This window comes from Melospiza melodia, chromosome 20 (genome assembly GCF_035770615.1).
Source record: "Melospiza melodia melodia isolate bMelMel2 chromosome 20, bMelMel2.pri, whole genome shotgun sequence".
Classification (NCBI taxonomy): Eukaryota; Metazoa; Chordata; class Aves; order Passeriformes; family Passerellidae; genus Melospiza; species Melospiza melodia.
In genome coordinates this window covers 11,633,936-11,650,007 of record NC_086213.1, presented here as the reverse complement: position 1 = coordinate 11,650,007, position 16,072 = coordinate 11,633,936, and the positions used below count along the sequence as shown (strand labels likewise).

Below are 16,072 nucleotides of genomic sequence, written 5' to 3'. Positions count from 1 at the left end.
AAATTGCCATGGAAAGCAAATGTCAGATCTGTTTGGTCACTCTGCTCATGTTGTTTGGTCACTCTGCTCATGTGCAAGTGCTGGGAACACAGCAAAACCCCCTCCTGGGTGTGTGTTAGTCATAGACAGGCTCTGTCTCTTGCTTTTTATCATCTACAGAGAGATCAGGGCTAAATTCACTGCCTTTAACATTCAATTCTTAAATTACCAGTTCAATTTCTTTGATCAAAAAGCCACCAATGAGTATTTCTGGTGCAAAAACTCAAGAACACCTCTGGAAATAGACATGAAATTTTAATTCAAGTGTGTGGCTTAAAATTTGCATTATCAATGTGCATTTAGCACTTGAGAAAAGAGAATATCAAAGGGGCTCAAACCTGACCTACAATGGCTGCAGGAAGCATCAGCTGAAATTCTTTTTCATCATTTGATCTGTATTTACAGAAGTAAATGATGAATAAAACAACATTTTTAACATCAGTAAAACCCAAGAATTCTGCCTGGCCACCAATTTTGAGGAAGTTGAGCAATTCTTTGGTTATTTCTCCTCTTACTTTTGTCATGTCCCGATCCATCTTCACCACCTTCTCCATGTTGGCTCCAGTTCCCAGTCGGAATGGGCGACCTTCTGAGCTACTGCAGGAGGGGAAACAAAACACAGGAGCTTTGTTCTGACTGCTGGAGATCAAAGCTGAGCTACTCACTCCAATTCCATATATTATGGCTGGTTTGAAAGGATTTGAAACCACCTGCGCAGCTGAATGCTCAACAGCAAGAGAAATATGAGGCAGTTAAGGACATTCCCCATTTACAGAGGGAATTTAATGCTATTGAATGCAGTTATTCAAAGCAATTTAACCCTTCCCCCCTCAGGAAGAAGCCTCATGAAATGGTTTTTATTGATCACAAATGCCCAGGGCTCTGAGTTAACCTTTCCCTTGTACCTTTTAGTGGAATTTTTAGAGTATGCATTCAGCACCAACTCAGGGAGAGGGGGAAGATGGAACAAATAACACAAAATGCAAGAGGTGACAGCATTGGCATTCAGTGATCCCAACATCCAGGTGGGTGCTGAGAATACTAAAGAATCTTTAATAGCAAATTATTGTCCAGCTTATGCATTATTAAAGCAGTGCTTTTAAAGCCATTTTGCCTTGACAGTTCTATTTGTTAGTCCTACCCAGCCTGCCACAGCATAAACAAGATAAATGAAATTCCATCAGAAACACTGAGTCTAAGTAGCTAATTTTTCATGAGATTGTTTTCAGACAGATGAAGATGTTGCCATGTTCCTTTGCATTATCTTATTGCTTTGCCAGTAAACACAACACGCTGGGCAGACACTTTGCTGTCCCATTTACTCTCATATCTAGGATGTTTTTTTCTGCAGCTGCAGCACTGGAAAAAAAGGAGAAGATAAAGGGAATTGGCAAAATTGTTTCTAATTCCAACCCAGTGAGCTGAGATTACCTTAGTAAAGGCTGAAGGACTTCATGGGAGGACTGATCTTCTCTTTTATGGATAAAAATAGAGAGTTTACCATCCACTGCCTCGCTTTCTTCTCCAGGATCTTTATCACCTTTTATGGAATTTTTAGGGCTGGCTTTTGCCAAGGTAGTATCTGGCTCAGAGGCAGTTGGAGAAAGGACTGTCTGGCAGCCTTGAAGCAGAAAGGAAAAAAGAAAACAAAGAAACACAACCATGAATTTTCTTACCCTTGGAACTAATGCTGACACATCTGGGTTGTGGCTGAAACATCACTGAGACCCACTGTGGTCTGAGGCCAGGGAAATGAGGAGACAGATGGAAAGGCACAGGAATATCCTGCTCTCAGAAATATCCCCCAGTGTTTGGAGCTCTCTGTCAATACAAAAGCTCCTGGCACAGGGTGCCCAGAGAAGCTGTGGCTGCCTCTGGATCCCTGCAAGTGCCCAGGGCCAGGCTGGATGGGGTTTGGAGCAATCTGGTGGAAGGAGTGGAAGGGGGTGGATGGATGGGCTTTAAGGCCCTTTTCATCCCAAGATTCCATGGAACAGGATTCCCTTGGGCACAACCCCAAACAGCTGCTGGTACCTGGCACAACATAATCTGCCAGCTTTGCCAGCAGCAGGGAGGCAATCTTGGAGGCTGGGTCACTGGGATCATCCTGCTCGCTGTTCAGAGAGGGCACTGAGTAACTCCAGGGAGGCAACTCCACATTTCCACAGTCCTCAACACTCATGAGAGGCAGAGCAGCACGACACAACTGCAGGATTATAAGCACCAGCTTTGGAGAAGGACGCTGATCCAAGAGAAGGGACAGAAGCTTGGACACACAGGCTGGCTGGCTCAGGATGGCTTTACCTATGTGACTCCTGAAAGGGAAAAGAATCTTGAAATCAAAACCAAGTTCATTTATTATTTACAAGATAGATTAAAAGCAATTTCAGTGTCTGACAAAACATCTTTAGCAATTCTTTCATAACTTGACAGCACTGATTAAACACTAAGGGTCAGTTTTAGAATGGTTAAAAAAATTCCACAAAAGATCCCACAGAAAGAAAACACTCCAGAGGAAAGGCCTGGTACCTTGAGAGGTCATTCAGAAGGCTGAGGACATCCTGCAGTGCATCATTCCCTGCAGCCTGGTTGCCACAGCACTCAGTGGCTCTGGCCAGGTGGTTGGTGAGGAGGCTGGAGACCTGCCTGGCCAGCCCTGAGTGAACAGCATCTGTGGAACCCCCTTTGGAAGGGATGGAAGAATGCACAGCTGTAATCAACAAAAATCAATGTACACACCACAAAAATAACCCCTGATACATCCACCATTAGCCAACAGCCACGTGTAGGTTTAAGCGTCTTATGGGTGAATTCTACCACAGAAAAAATGCCAAATGATCATTTAATCTCCAGGTTCTCTGACTATGTTTAGAGAGAATCAAGTGGCAAAACTTGAAATTATTTTCATGGGGAGGAAAAATAGGCAGTATTAAAAAACATGAAGAAGAAAATCTACTGAATTTTGTATTCAGAATCCATTCACCCAAGTCATGGTGAATGACTGCCCTCAGGCAGTTGTAACACACAGAGCAAAGATATTCCCAGTGTTCCTACCTTCTTCCTTTTCCCACTCCACACAGCGGTTGGCCAGGACCTGGAAGGCAGCCCAGGCCATGGTGGCCACCTTCTGTTTCTTGGTCTGTTTTTCATTTGAGCTGGACTCTGTCTGGCTGCTCAGGCTGCAGAGCCTGTCCATGAGCTGCACCAGCCCACTGCGCACCAGACACTTCTCCTCACTCCTGCAGGGGAAATTCAGGCTGGAATCAACTTCTCCATCACAATGGCAATGCAGAATTTGCTGTTAGCTCAGTAATTAATTAATTCACTTGAGAAAGATGGTTCTGCCTCTCCCTTGTCCCCCCTAGATGGAATTGTGAGGGAATTTAACTGGATGTTCTCAGATGCTCCTCATGATGAGTAAAGGGGATGTATTTACACTATTTAACACTTTTCCTTAAAGCAGAGCCTACTAAGGCCAGGTGTGGATGTTCCCCATCCCCTCCCCAAGCCCTTGCCCACCTTGTGTAGGGGATGGTGCACAGGAGGCCAATGCTGTTGGCACAGGCGATGGGGTACCGGGCACACAGGGACACCACTGATGTCATTGTCTCTCCAAAAGCCTCCTGGACCTGCTCCACCATCCCACCACACGTCAGCTCTTCAATCCTGTTGAGGGTTAAATATTGGGAATTGAAGGCTTCAATTCACAGACTTCCAAATGTAGCTTTAAGAAAATAATGACCAGTGCATGTTAAGAATCACTCAAGAGACACTTGGAAGGCAAACTGCAAGTCACTCATTTTTCATAGGAAACATGAACAAGGGAGTGTGGTAGTTACAGCTCAGATATGATTACATCCCACTACAGATACAGAATACAAAACATTCACTACATTTCGATGACAGTATCAGCTGAATCTACCACTAATACCTAATTAACATCAATTTAGAATTAAATCAAGAGAGAGGGACACCCTCTATAAACACGTGGGTTCAAAAACATTTCTTAGAAGTTTCTGCCTTTTCACCCCACAAGAGTCAAAGTATTTGTTGCAACCTTAGCTCTGCCAACTTGTGCCCTCCCAGCTACTCACTTCTGGCTTTCCCTTGTGTAAAGCAATTTATTCCCTACCACAGAATTCTGGAGAAATGCACCCACCTTGGCCCTCCCTGGAGCACCATTGTCACCGGGCCCACCAGGTGGGTGACGCCCCCGACGCGCACGGCGGCCGTCAGCAGCTCCCTCATGTGCACCAGCGCCTGTTTCCTGGTGTTGCCACGTCTCCAGCGGGTCTGGGCAGCCAGCAGGAAGCTGCTGCTGGACACCTGCGAGGTTTGGGAGGGGATTTTTGTTACACACAAACAAGGCACCTCCTGTTTCTGAGCCAGCTGGAATTTGAAACGAAATAACAACATACAGCTTGGTCGGGGTTTGTCCCGATGAAGGCAAAGAGCTGTCCCAGCAGGACACTGTAGGTGGGTTTGTCCCGGCTGTCCTCGATGGCCAGGGACTGCAGCAGGGTGAAGGAGCTGCTCCTGTGGCTGGTGACGTGCCGGCGCCTGCGAGGGAACCGCGATGTTACACCTGGCAGCAGGGAGCTGACCCAATCATCACAAATACTGTGATAAATTTGATCAAGCTGATCACTGGGACACACAGAGGTGGGAAGGGAAGGGGAAGGGGAAGGGGAAGGGGAAGGGCCCTGCTGTACCTCTGGCTGGCCCGGGCAAACTCGATGTCCTCGTTGCCGATCATCTCCAGGTCGGACGGGGCGGACATGCTGCGCAGGAACACGGGCTGGCGCACGGCGTGGGAGATCACCTTGGCCTCAGAGGCTGACTTACAGGCTGAAGTGTTATAAAATAGTAATAAAAAAGATCATTCCTAGTTCAGGAAAATATTTACAAACTGGCTTTCAAATCACTGGTGGATATCCCAGGGGAAGCTGAAAGACAGGATGGGGAAAATCCAGTCTAAGCAAGAATGTGGAACTCAGATCTGAGAATTTTCCTGTTTTCAACCCTGTTGAGAGTTAAAGATTTGGAATTGAAGGCTTCAATTCACAAACTTCCAAATGCAGCTTTAGAAAATAATAATCAGCACATGTTTAGAATTACTCAAGGGAAATTTAGAAGGAGAACTGCAAGTCACTCAAGTTTTCATATGGAATATGTAAACAAGAGAGTGTGGAAGGTAAAGCTCAGACATGATTCAATCTCACTACAAACAAAACACAAATCCAGCTCAGAGGATTTCCCAGTTTTCAGGTGTTGTTTCAAATCAGATTTCTTTTTATTTGGTTAAGTATTTTTTCTCAGTAAATCAGGAGACTTAAGTTTAAATTCCACCTATTATTACTCATCTTTTTATTTACCATCATCATGGCAATCAGAAAACAAAGACTTGACCTTCTTTATTTTAACTGAATTCATTTAATTTAGGGAAAAATAGTTTAATTTAAAGCAAAAGAGGTAAAAATAAGAGGTAGAAAATGTTGGTAATGAGAGAGATACCTGGAGTCTCTGCAGGGGTCCCAGATATGCTCCTTGTGATCCCAGACTGTGCTGCAATGGTCACATGCAACAACAGCTCTGCTCTGTTCATCAAGCTCTTCACCAAGGTTTTTGTCTTTGCTAAGGGATGAGAGGTCTTCTGGATCAGTGAATTCACCTCTTGGAAAAACTTCTCCCTAGGATTACAAAAGGGAAGTAAAAGAAGCCAAGTCAATGTTTGAATGCTTTCAGAAAGGAAGTGTTACTGAGGGAAAGGTCAGCTAAACAGAACTTATGGCCTCAGTCTGTTCTGTGCCAGCAAAGGAGAAAGCAGAAAAAATGGAAGAAATAAACAAGTGATTCCTTAGCAAACATAAGGAGTTGCAGGTTAACATTAATATATTTAGCACGTAAGTTTCTAATAATTTCATCAGATTCTTTTTGAACTGCCTGGAATCTCCCTGAAGCTGCCTAAATCTTCACTAATACTGACCTTAATGCCAGGACCACGTTCTCGAGATCACTCCCATCAAAAGAAACTTCCTTCATTGAGCACAGAAGCTCCAGCTCCTTCATCTTGCTCTAAACAAAGGCAAGGAGAAGGATGAGCAGGTTTTGAGGAAGCAGAGTGAGGCACAAGCACCCAGAGCAGCCCCAGGGCTCACCTCATTGAAGTGATAATCATAAAAAAAGGGGACGTTGTTCTCCAGCTTCCCGTGCATGGCATCATCCACCTCGTTCTGCCACTTCTGCTCCAGCTCAGCCACACTCTGATACAGAGACAAAAATCAAACTTGTTGCATTTAAGGTGTAGAAGGGATTTTAAAAGAAGAAATCTAAGTACATTTTGTATTTCTGGTGCTAAAATACATCTTTACTTCTAAAACAAGCTTTCTGTTGTTTTAAATGATTTTCTTTTTACCTGCAGTTGTCTCTCCATGGCATTCAGCTTCTTAAAGGTCTCTCCCATAATTTTACAAAGTAAATCATATTCTTCAGCATGTTCCTCCTGATATTGGAAATTTATCAGGGACTGGAGAGCATCAACCAAATTGAGATGTTTAATCACACATGAAACCACCATCTCCTCCATGACTTCTGGCTGGATCACTTCCCTAGGGTTCCAGGGAAAGCCAAACTCATTAATCAGGAGTAAGAGACCAACTTGGGCAATTCACATTGATAAATCATCAGATGCTGCATTCACAAACAAGGTTAAAAACCCAGAGGGAAACAAAGGTTCCTTACTTTATACTGGGTCTAAATTGAGGCCGAGCACGTCCAGAAATTTCCCTGAGCTTGATCATGATTCCTGGGGGCAGCCTAATCCTGGGCAGGTCAAAGTAGTGTCCAACAGGAGGCACGAGCACGTCAGAGGGATATGTGAACTCCCTGTCCTCCTCGATGGTGAGAGGCAATGGAGAAGGGCTTGGAGTAAGGGCTGGAGAGATCACCCCGTTGGCTTCCACCTGCCACTGGCACCTGCAAAAACGAGAAAAAAACCATTATAAGGATTTTTATTTCCCTCTCTATTTCACCCCTCACTGAGAAAGACACTTCAGTTGACACATTACAAAGATTAAATATTAATATTTGAAGTGTGGCTTGTACCAAGCATAACCCAACCCTCCTTTTACTCTCCCCCACTATGTTTTGGAGAATATTCCCTCCGTTTTAGGCAACACAAACTACAGGAAAAATGATGCAAACACCACCTAAAGCACAAGACTTGAACACAAAAAGTCACTTCCCCTCAGAAAAAAAAAACAGATTAAAATTGATTTTTTTTTTACCTTTGTAAAAGTTTAGATCTTAAGAGCTCTTGACAGGTTTCTTCATCTTTGGTAATTTCTGGCCCATTGTACAAAATCCTCAGCATGGAACAGGCCAGCACAGAGAGGCCCAGGGCCAGGTCAACCAGGAATGGCAAACCTCCTGACACATCCTCTGAAGATTCCTGCAGCAGGAACAGGGAGAAGGTTCAAGCAACCCACCAGGAAGTCCTTTCCAATATAGGAGATTTTTATATATAACCTTCTAAGTGTAAGATATAGCTCAACAGATCAATCTTACATACAAAATGCTTAAAAATTAATAGCAACTTATAAGAACAACCCAAGACAAGAAGTAAGGGATTTAAACATTATTTTCCTGAACCAAGAAGGAACAGGTGAAGTTATTTTTAGTTCAGTCACCCCAACTTGTAGTGGGATTCAAGATTCCCTTTGTTTGATCCTGGAAACCCTCCCCTCTCTTCTTCATGGGCTGGAATCATTATTTCCTCAGGACTTCTCTGATTTTCAGGTTGTTACAAAGAAATCCTGGAGTGGCTTCAGGAGATAGGTAAGTCACATTTGATAACTATCTCCAGGAATCCCTAAGTGTGGCCATGATATTTTCTGAAAAATCCTTTCCTTAGGATTTTTTCTCCTGAGAAGCTGAGAGGCCCCAGGAACAAAATGTAAACAATGATTATCTGCTGCTGTGGAATGCAACAGGTGGATCTGTGATTGGTTTCATGTGGTTGCTTCTAATTAATGGCCAATCACAGTCAGTTGGCTTGGACTGTCTGAGAGTCACGAGATTTTATTATAATTCCTTTCTTCTATTCTTTAAGTATAATTTTAATACAATATACATCATAAAATAATAAATCAAACCTTCTGAAACATGGAGTCAACATTCTCATCTCTTCCCTCATCCTAAGACCCCTGCAAACACCACCACACCTGAGTGCCAGCCCATCCACAGGGATCCCTGCATCCCAAACTCATCTTCCTTTATTGCCAACACCAGATTTGTCTCACTGCCCAAACCAGTCACTGCTGGTTTCCATCCCAAAGTGCCAAGCTGGAAGCACATTTCCCTGGATCTGGAATGTGCTGGGGCAGGCAGGAGGCAGTGGAAGCTGAAGCTCTGCCCTGGGATCCCCCCTGGATACCTGTGCTCGGACAGTGCAGGCGAAGCCCCACATGGCTTTGTCCGGGGTGTTGTGCTCGCGCCCGCTCCGCATCTCGAAGGAGAATGTGACTGTGTCTCCTTCCACCTTCAGGGGCAGAAAAGAAAACAGATTTCATGATTGAGGCAAACAAACAGATTCTCCACACAAGTTGTGATGACTTTCAACAACAGTTATCTGGGGGTTGTTTTTATCTCAAACAAAATATTCCCATTTAACTTTGTTGTTCCTTTTTGTAAAGGTGTCTTTTAGTGGAAAACTTAATTTTGCTGCTGGCTAACTACAGTAAAACAACAAGAACCATGATAGCTGCAAAATCAAAAGCAGAAATTATCAGGGCATTATTTAGCCTTGATTTTCACCGTTTGTCTGCAAGAAACCAGGCAATAATTAACAATTCTCTTCCTGAAGGAAGACAGACAAGCTCTTCAATTAGAGAAATGACAACAAATTAATCAAGGAGCTTGCTAAAAGAACAGCATCAAAACCTGTGTGTGAAAAATAAACCAAATTTCTTAATTGTGAACAATGGAGTTCCTGTCTGAAATTGCTTTCCAGTTTATTACCTCTTGATTTCTTTCTACAAAGTGTTTTTGTTATGTAAATAAACCCAGTTTTAGCGTGGGACAATGTAGCAGCACAAATATATATTAAACAAAAAATAAAATCACACTGCAGAGAGTGTGAGGGGACACACTGCCAAAGCATTGAAATGCTGAGGTTTCAAGAAGTTTGAGAGATTCTTCTTAGTTTTATTACCAAAAGAACCAATGAAATTTTAAAATCCAACAGAAATGATTGAATTTTACTTGTTATATTTGCTACTTGATATATTTGGGGGTTATTATCCAAAAAATTGATTTTAAGAGAATTTGCCTAGAACTTCTCCTAGGAGGGTGGGAGAAGAGCAATGCCATTAGAGACTGCAGACTCAAATATCTCCATCAGGAATTCCAGGAAGACACAAAACAAACTCCAAGGGAAGCATCACACGGAACACAGAGCCGAGTTTTAAGTTCTCCCCCAAGGACACAACAGTTCACTGAGCAGGGATCTCATCATGGATAACTGTACACTTAAAAGCTTGGAATGCAGAACCATGAGGGTAAAATGGGCTGGGCATGGTTTCCAAAGGGGATTTTCTATGGGAAAAAGGGGGATGGGAATACTGTACCTTCACTAAGTCCTTGGGCCACCCCGTTCCTAAGACACTACGGCTGCCATATCCCAGTGTATTGCCTCCATACTCAGCAACCTTCCTACTGTTTGTGCTAGGACCAGCATAGATCACCAACTTCAAAACATAAAATACACTGTTAGACTGTAAGAGAAAAACAAGAAAACCTAATAATAATAATAATACTTAGCACTTCCACCGCGCCTTCGACTCTCGAAGCGCTCCATGCACGTGAACCGATCCTCACAGGCTCGGTGAGGGCAGCAGGGTTAAGTATTATTATCCCCATTTTACAGATGGGGAAACTGAGGCACACAGGGGCTGCAGGGGCTTGGTCCCTGCTCACACAGCAGAGCAGGAGCAATCCTGACTGCCAGCCCTGAGGCAGAGAACAAACTCCTTCCCTAGCAGCGAGGGGCTGATCATGATCCCAGCAAAGGCAAAGTTTTGGCATGACTTTGGTGGGATCAGGGGTTTTTGGGGGAGTTCAATATTAATGTCACCCATTACTAATTAAAGATACTCCCCTTAGTTATTTATGAGCATCAGGACTTGCTCTATGCCAAAGAATAAACAGCAGCACTCAGCAAGCAGCACAAGCAGCTAATACAAAGTGGATAAGTGCTATTGGTTGTTTTCTTAAAATTAAAATATTTGTTCCTATTAACCCAGGTAAACAAGATCTTTATTATCAGGGAAAAAGGAACCTCTCCAGCTCTGTCCAGTTTAAACCAACTTTGCTGATCAAAGGAGGCAGCTGGATTAAAATTTAGGAAATAAGGAAAACTGAACATGAATAACAATGAGAAAAGTCAAACTTGGACAGTCTAGCCAGCCTGAAATAATTTTTTTAAAAAACCAGAACTGATAGAATTTCTGAGGGGAAAAACCAACCCAAACCACCCCTCAACCCCCCAATCCCTAGAGCCTCCCACACTTGTCCCATGGCAGAATTCCCACTTTTTTGGAGGGAATTCCCTCACTGCAGAGGTGCTGAGCTGGCCCTTGCTTACCTTGTCATAATCATACTGGGAGGAGCATCTGTTGTCAAATCTAAGATACAAACAGCGGGCTCCTGGGATGTGCACAGTCTCCTTGAATTTATAGTTATCCCTGACAGGATGCACTGTCTCCACAGTCTTGCCAGCAGCCCAGGGAGCAGGGATCTTCAAACCAGTCAGGAATCCTGGCTCTTCCTTCTCTTCCAGCATCCTGAAATTAGAGTGAGAAATTGGGTCTAAAATACAGCACAGAGATTTCTGTCATTCAATAAATTACTTCAAAATCACCTCTCAGTATTGACACAGAGACAAGGAACTGACTCCTGGCTTTAGGCAGAACTGTATTGAGGGAATTCATGTATTTCATCTATTACCATCATTATTCATACATTACATATATTGTTATTCACAAAAAAAAATCCCATTATCATGAATTCTTTAGTATTGCAAATTCTCCAATGCTGCAAATAAGCATTTTTATTTGATTTTAGCTGTTTGTTTCTGTTCCTAAGCAGGAGCTGGGAAACTTTGAGCTGAGACACAGCATTTAAATGCAGGAGTTAAAAATGTTATTTCTCTGTAAATTAAACCATTTAATAGCTTTGCAATGGTTTTAATTCTGTATCTCATGCTGCCAGAGCAATTTACATTTTCTCCTGATGGTCCTCCCTAGCCTAATTTATTGTGAGAGAAACATTTAGATTCAATTTCTAATGCTTGAAATGAGGAAAAAAACCAGAACAGACCACACTCTGTGTAAACAACCTGAAGTTATTAATAGTTTAATTCTATATACAGAATAAAATTTGGAACTAACCGCCTTTTGCAAAAGCTTATATAAAACTGAGACAGCCTTAGAAATCATTCCAGCACACCTTTAAAAATTAATTCAAATTAAAAACTGCTGCTTTATCCCACAGCAATGGTCAAATAGACATTATAGCTCAGTTTATCCCATGAAAAGACCCAAATGTAAAGAAAATCACCTCTCATCAGGTAACTGCTTCCCTTTCTGCTCTGGAGCACAACTGGGGGAACTGTTCAGTTCTGAGAAAACTGGAGACTGGGTTTTAAGCAGCAGTGCAGTCTGTGGCCCAAAATACACAGTGTTAGGGACATGCAAACTGTAAAGCATTTTAAGAGCTCATTATTGAAATAATTAACAATTACTGCTGTTATTGACAATAAATCATGACTGAGTAGCTCCTGGAGCAGTCAAATTGAACATTCAGCATCAGCAGCTCTGGCAGCTGTTGAGGAGCTCTGAACTCTGCTGTGGATGAGTGTCTGGAGGAAGCTGAGCACATTTTGGGCCCTGCAGGCCCCAGTTTGGCCCTGGGCAGCCCAGGGTGGCACAGAGCCCGTACCTGGCTGGTGTAAAGGACCAGCTGCACCAGCTGAGGCATCAGGGCATCAGCCATGGTCAGGGTCTGCAGGTTTGGGTGCATCAGGGATGTCAGCAGCACAGGCAGCAGGTGGCCAAGCATGGTGGCCTTGGTGATCTGCTCCAGGCCTTTTAACCTGGAAGGAGAGCCAAAGTTACAGAGGAACAACTCTTTTCACAGAGCAGCACTTCTGCTTTTAGTGACTTCTGTTTCATCTTGTAACAGCAACTCGAAAATTCAGCAGAGAATGTTTGTATTATATTAACAAAATCCCCAAAACAATCTTGAAACCACTACAATTTCTCCCAAGTGCCAGTGACCTTGAATTGTTGACAATTTTTACTGAACAATCTGAGAGCAGAGACAGTAAATCAACAGTTTAATAATTACTCAGAGAAGGATAAGCTCCCCTGGGCACAGGATGAAAGTCCCCATCAAACACAAATGCACCAGTGTGGATATCAGCTCCCAGCACATGGAGCTCAAAGGACTTGAAAAGGATCTGCAGCTACAAAAATATATTTGAACACGAACTCATATGAAAATATCACCCAGGAATTGTGTGCTGTCAATAAACACAACTAATCTTGCAGGCACAGAGAAGCAGAAAGTGAAACCTGGAACACAGCTGGGACAGGGAGCTGTTTGTTTGAGGAGAGAAAAGTTCACAGCTTTTGTTTCCACTCCATTCCCAAGGTGGATTTTTAAGAGGAGGGGAGACAGGGAAGGGCAGGTGATGGAATTTGTGGGATATAAAACAACACCCAGGGATTGTCATGGATAAATATCTAATCCAGCTACTAGGGATGTAATAATCAGAAAATTTAAAATAAACAGATTGTTCTAGCTTACAGGAGGATTCCCAGCTAATTACAGTTTATTTCCAGCTATCCTACTCATAAATAACATTATAACTGACTAAAATCTTCTCAATTTGAGGTTCCTACAGAAATATCAACCTACAGATGATCAGCACTGACACAGAGAGTGATTCTAAATTCTCCACCAGCTGAGTGCAGCAAGAAACAGTTTCTGTGCATTCAAAGCTCAAATCTGAAGTGATAAAGAATAATTAATGCTAACTGTGCTTGCACAATAAATCACAAAGAGCAGCAGCTCCCTGTTTCCAAATTAGGATCCTCCCACTTGTCTTACCTTTGCTCCCTGTCAGAAATGTCACTGTTAATTAGTGCTGTAGTGACTTGTTGCAGCATTTCCAAGACTTCATCACATCCTGTGAGAATTTGTGTGGCAAGAGACAAAATGCTGGTCTTGAGTTCCTAAGTGACAAAAAAGAGTTACAGGATACTTAAATTCTTAGATAATCCCCCCAAAAAAGGACAACAGAACAAAAAGATGGATTTCCAAATGAAAAGAATGATAATGTGACCTGGCAGGCCTGCAGCAGGAGATTCATCCAAGACTTAAATTTGATTAATGTTAAGCCCCAAAGTGCTGGGAGAAACTAGGTGCATGTTTTACAGGATGCACATCCAGTTTCTAGAGGGAAGGAAGCCCCAAGTCCCGCACAGGAGAGAGCTGAGAGCCAGCCAAGGTACAGGACTGGTGACACAATGTCCTAGCAGGGATGAGGAGCACTGCAGAGAGAGAAACTGAACAATGAACACGGCGTGAATAGTGAGACAAGAAAAATACTCCAAATATTCAGCATTTACTCAATGAGCCTGAACAAATCACTCCCAACTGCAGCAGCTCACAAACACACACAGCCTCAAAGAGCAGCAGGGAAAACTGGCTTAGCAAAATACCAGAAATTCAGAAATCAATTCCATTAGGGTATTATTCTTATTCTTATTATTCAACCTGCACTCCAGGGCAAACCTGGGAGTTGGATGAAGCAGTGTGAAATGCAGCATTTTAATCAACTTTTACCAACCAAAGCCTGTCCTCTAACAGTTTCCTTGCCACAAACTTTGGTGTCTCTATTTCAGATAAATGATGGGAGGGGCTGTACATAAGCTTTGTTTAAACTGCAAAAATCACTAGCCAGGTAAGGCAAATAAACTCCTTTTCTATTTATTTAATAGTATTTTTTTCAAGGGCCACCTGAGTGATTTGGAGAGGAAAAAGTGTCTGGAAAGGAAATTCCCAGTCCAGGAAAGGAAATTCCCATGCCAGGAGTCCTTCCAGCACATACTAATTAAAATCTACTTAAAATCTCATTATACATATATTTAGGAAGGGAAGTGTCTGCTCTCATTGATAATAGGGAATACAAGCTGGAATCCTGAACACAGAATAACTACAGATTTTACTCTGGACTGTTTTTTTTCCCTGATCTCCAACTATTTAACTCAACCAAAAGGAAAAGAACCACCAGCAAACAGCAAATGCACCGCAGGAACAAGGTGTCACAGGCACACTGACAGGAGAGAGCCATACTAGAATAAAACTTGGTGTTTACCTGTACCTTCAATGTCTCTCCCTGCAAGGAGCTGTCACTGTCATCATTGTCATCAGGTTTAATCAAAATAGTGTTACTGAGGAGGTGGTTCTGCACAGCCATCAGGTACCGCAAGCACGAGGACGCAGCCTTGAACACAAATAAGTAAAACTTTGCATTATCCAAACCCTCCATCAACCCTGAGTCAGGAAAGCCTCAGACTTGGAAGTTGGAGAGAGGAAAAAATAGTTGAGGAAGAAGAAAAGAAAGAACAAAGAATTGTATATATTTAAGGAAAGAAACTGGTTGCAAAATGTTGAATTTTGTGAAATAACTCACAAAAATATAATTTTGTTCAGGTTTGGAACATTACAGCAATAATCAGGAACTCCAAGAATTGATTAATTCTGAAAAGATTGTGCCACCAGGGAGATAAATGTAATTCCCACTGCTGAAGGTGATGGTTCCATGCCACTCCTCCTTCCCCACATCCTGTCCCCTCCCAGGGTTTTATGGAAGCTCAACCTGCCTGTCCCAGGGAGCTGATCCTGCTGGAAACACCTGCCCATAGTTCTACCATCAAATGTCAGCTTTAACTCATTCCTGTCTGTCACTGGTGGCTCTTTCAGCCTGAATGAACCACAACACACAACTGCATGTTTGATTCTTTAACTGTGTTGAATACTGAGATCCACAAACTTTGCTTAAACTGAACAGCAACCAGAAAATAAATCCATGTATAAACCCATTCCAGCATTACTGAATAACTTCCTTTGCTGTGAGAAATTATTCTTGAATAATTTGAATATTGAGATCCACAAACTTTGCTTAAACTGAACAGCAACCAGAAAATAAATCCATGTATAAACCCATTCCAGCATTACTGAATAACTTCCTTTGCTGTGAGAAATTATTCTTCTCTTCCCTGCACAGCACGAACAAAAGACAATTCTTCTCCTGAGTTTGTTAAAGTTTCACCTCCTTGTACTCAGTGAAGAGGATGGATTCAAGGAGGAAAAGAAGCCAAAGGCAGAGATACTTTTATCAAAACACATTTTACTTACAGGCACGGTTGAAAGAAGCCTTTGAAAGTCATCTTTAGATACAGTTTGGCACTTGGTGATTAAGACACAAGATTCTCGGACAACAATCTTGAGGATGTAGTGCAAGAGCTCATCATTGAGTCTTCAGGAGAGGCAAGAAAGGTGGAAAATGTAAAACATTAATTATTGTGCATTTTGTACAGCTCAGCTCACTCTGCAAGCTGGATCCCAAATATGAGAAACCCAAAAAGGATCAAACTTCAAATTCAGGCACAAAAAACCCCAAGGCTGGAATGTTTAACAAGTACAACAGATTTCCAGGGGTTTGTGCACTGTGCTGATGTAAATCTCTGATTTCTTATGGTTCAAATAAAAGACTCCTCCCAACTTGAACAGGTACTTGAGACCGGCAGTTTTACTGCTGGAAAGTCACCTATGATATACAGAGAAATGCTATAAAATCATATTTATGAAATCATCATTCAAATTTACCAAGAACATGGCAAAGAACAAGAAATTCCAAACCCAGGCTGGGTACAGAAGCATCCAAAGTTTGTCCTAAAACATCAAA

At 42.5% G+C, this 16,072-nt stretch overlaps 1 protein-coding gene across 4 annotated transcripts in view; it reads right to left on the bottom strand.

Annotated features, from left to right (window-relative positions):
* The window catches only part of HECTD4 (HECT domain E3 ubiquitin protein ligase 4), a 68,867-nt gene that overhangs the window by 27,865 nt on the left and 24,930 nt on the right, over window positions 1-16,072 (bottom strand). Inside the window, exons 16-38 of one of the 4 annotated variants that reach the window (XM_063172955.1) lie at window positions 15,523-15,643; window positions 14,480-14,608; window positions 13,210-13,334; window positions 12,037-12,190; window positions 11,656-11,756; window positions 10,682-10,880; window positions 9,666-9,812; window positions 8,474-8,578; window positions 7,326-7,489; window positions 6,781-7,014; window positions 6,455-6,647; window positions 6,198-6,302; window positions 6,026-6,114; window positions 5,554-5,729; window positions 4,752-4,887; window positions 4,458-4,599; window positions 4,199-4,365; window positions 3,559-3,705; window positions 3,094-3,278; window positions 2,569-2,722; window positions 2,074-2,354; window positions 1,471-1,660; window positions 555-636 (exon numbers count right to left, since the gene is read on the bottom strand). In XM_063172955.1, the coding sequence (XP_063029025.1) occupies window positions 555-636; window positions 1,471-1,660; window positions 2,074-2,354; window positions 2,569-2,722; window positions 3,094-3,278; window positions 3,559-3,705; window positions 4,199-4,365; window positions 4,458-4,599; window positions 4,752-4,887; window positions 5,554-5,729; window positions 6,026-6,114; window positions 6,198-6,302; window positions 6,455-6,647; window positions 6,781-7,014; window positions 7,326-7,489; window positions 8,474-8,578; window positions 9,666-9,812; window positions 10,682-10,880; window positions 11,656-11,756; window positions 12,037-12,190; window positions 13,210-13,334; window positions 14,480-14,608; window positions 15,523-15,643 (3,526 nt within the window). The remainder of the gene's footprint in view (window positions 1-554; window positions 637-1,470; window positions 1,661-2,073; window positions 2,355-2,568; window positions 2,723-3,093; window positions 3,279-3,558; window positions 3,706-4,198; window positions 4,366-4,457; window positions 4,600-4,751; window positions 4,888-5,553; window positions 5,730-6,025; window positions 6,115-6,197; window positions 6,303-6,454; window positions 6,648-6,780; window positions 7,015-7,325; window positions 7,490-8,473; window positions 8,579-9,665; window positions 9,813-10,681; window positions 10,881-11,655; window positions 11,757-12,036; window positions 12,191-13,209; window positions 13,335-14,479; window positions 14,609-15,522; window positions 15,644-16,072) is intronic. The other 3 variants (XM_063172957.1, XM_063172956.1, XM_063172958.1) reach the window with 3 other exon arrangements.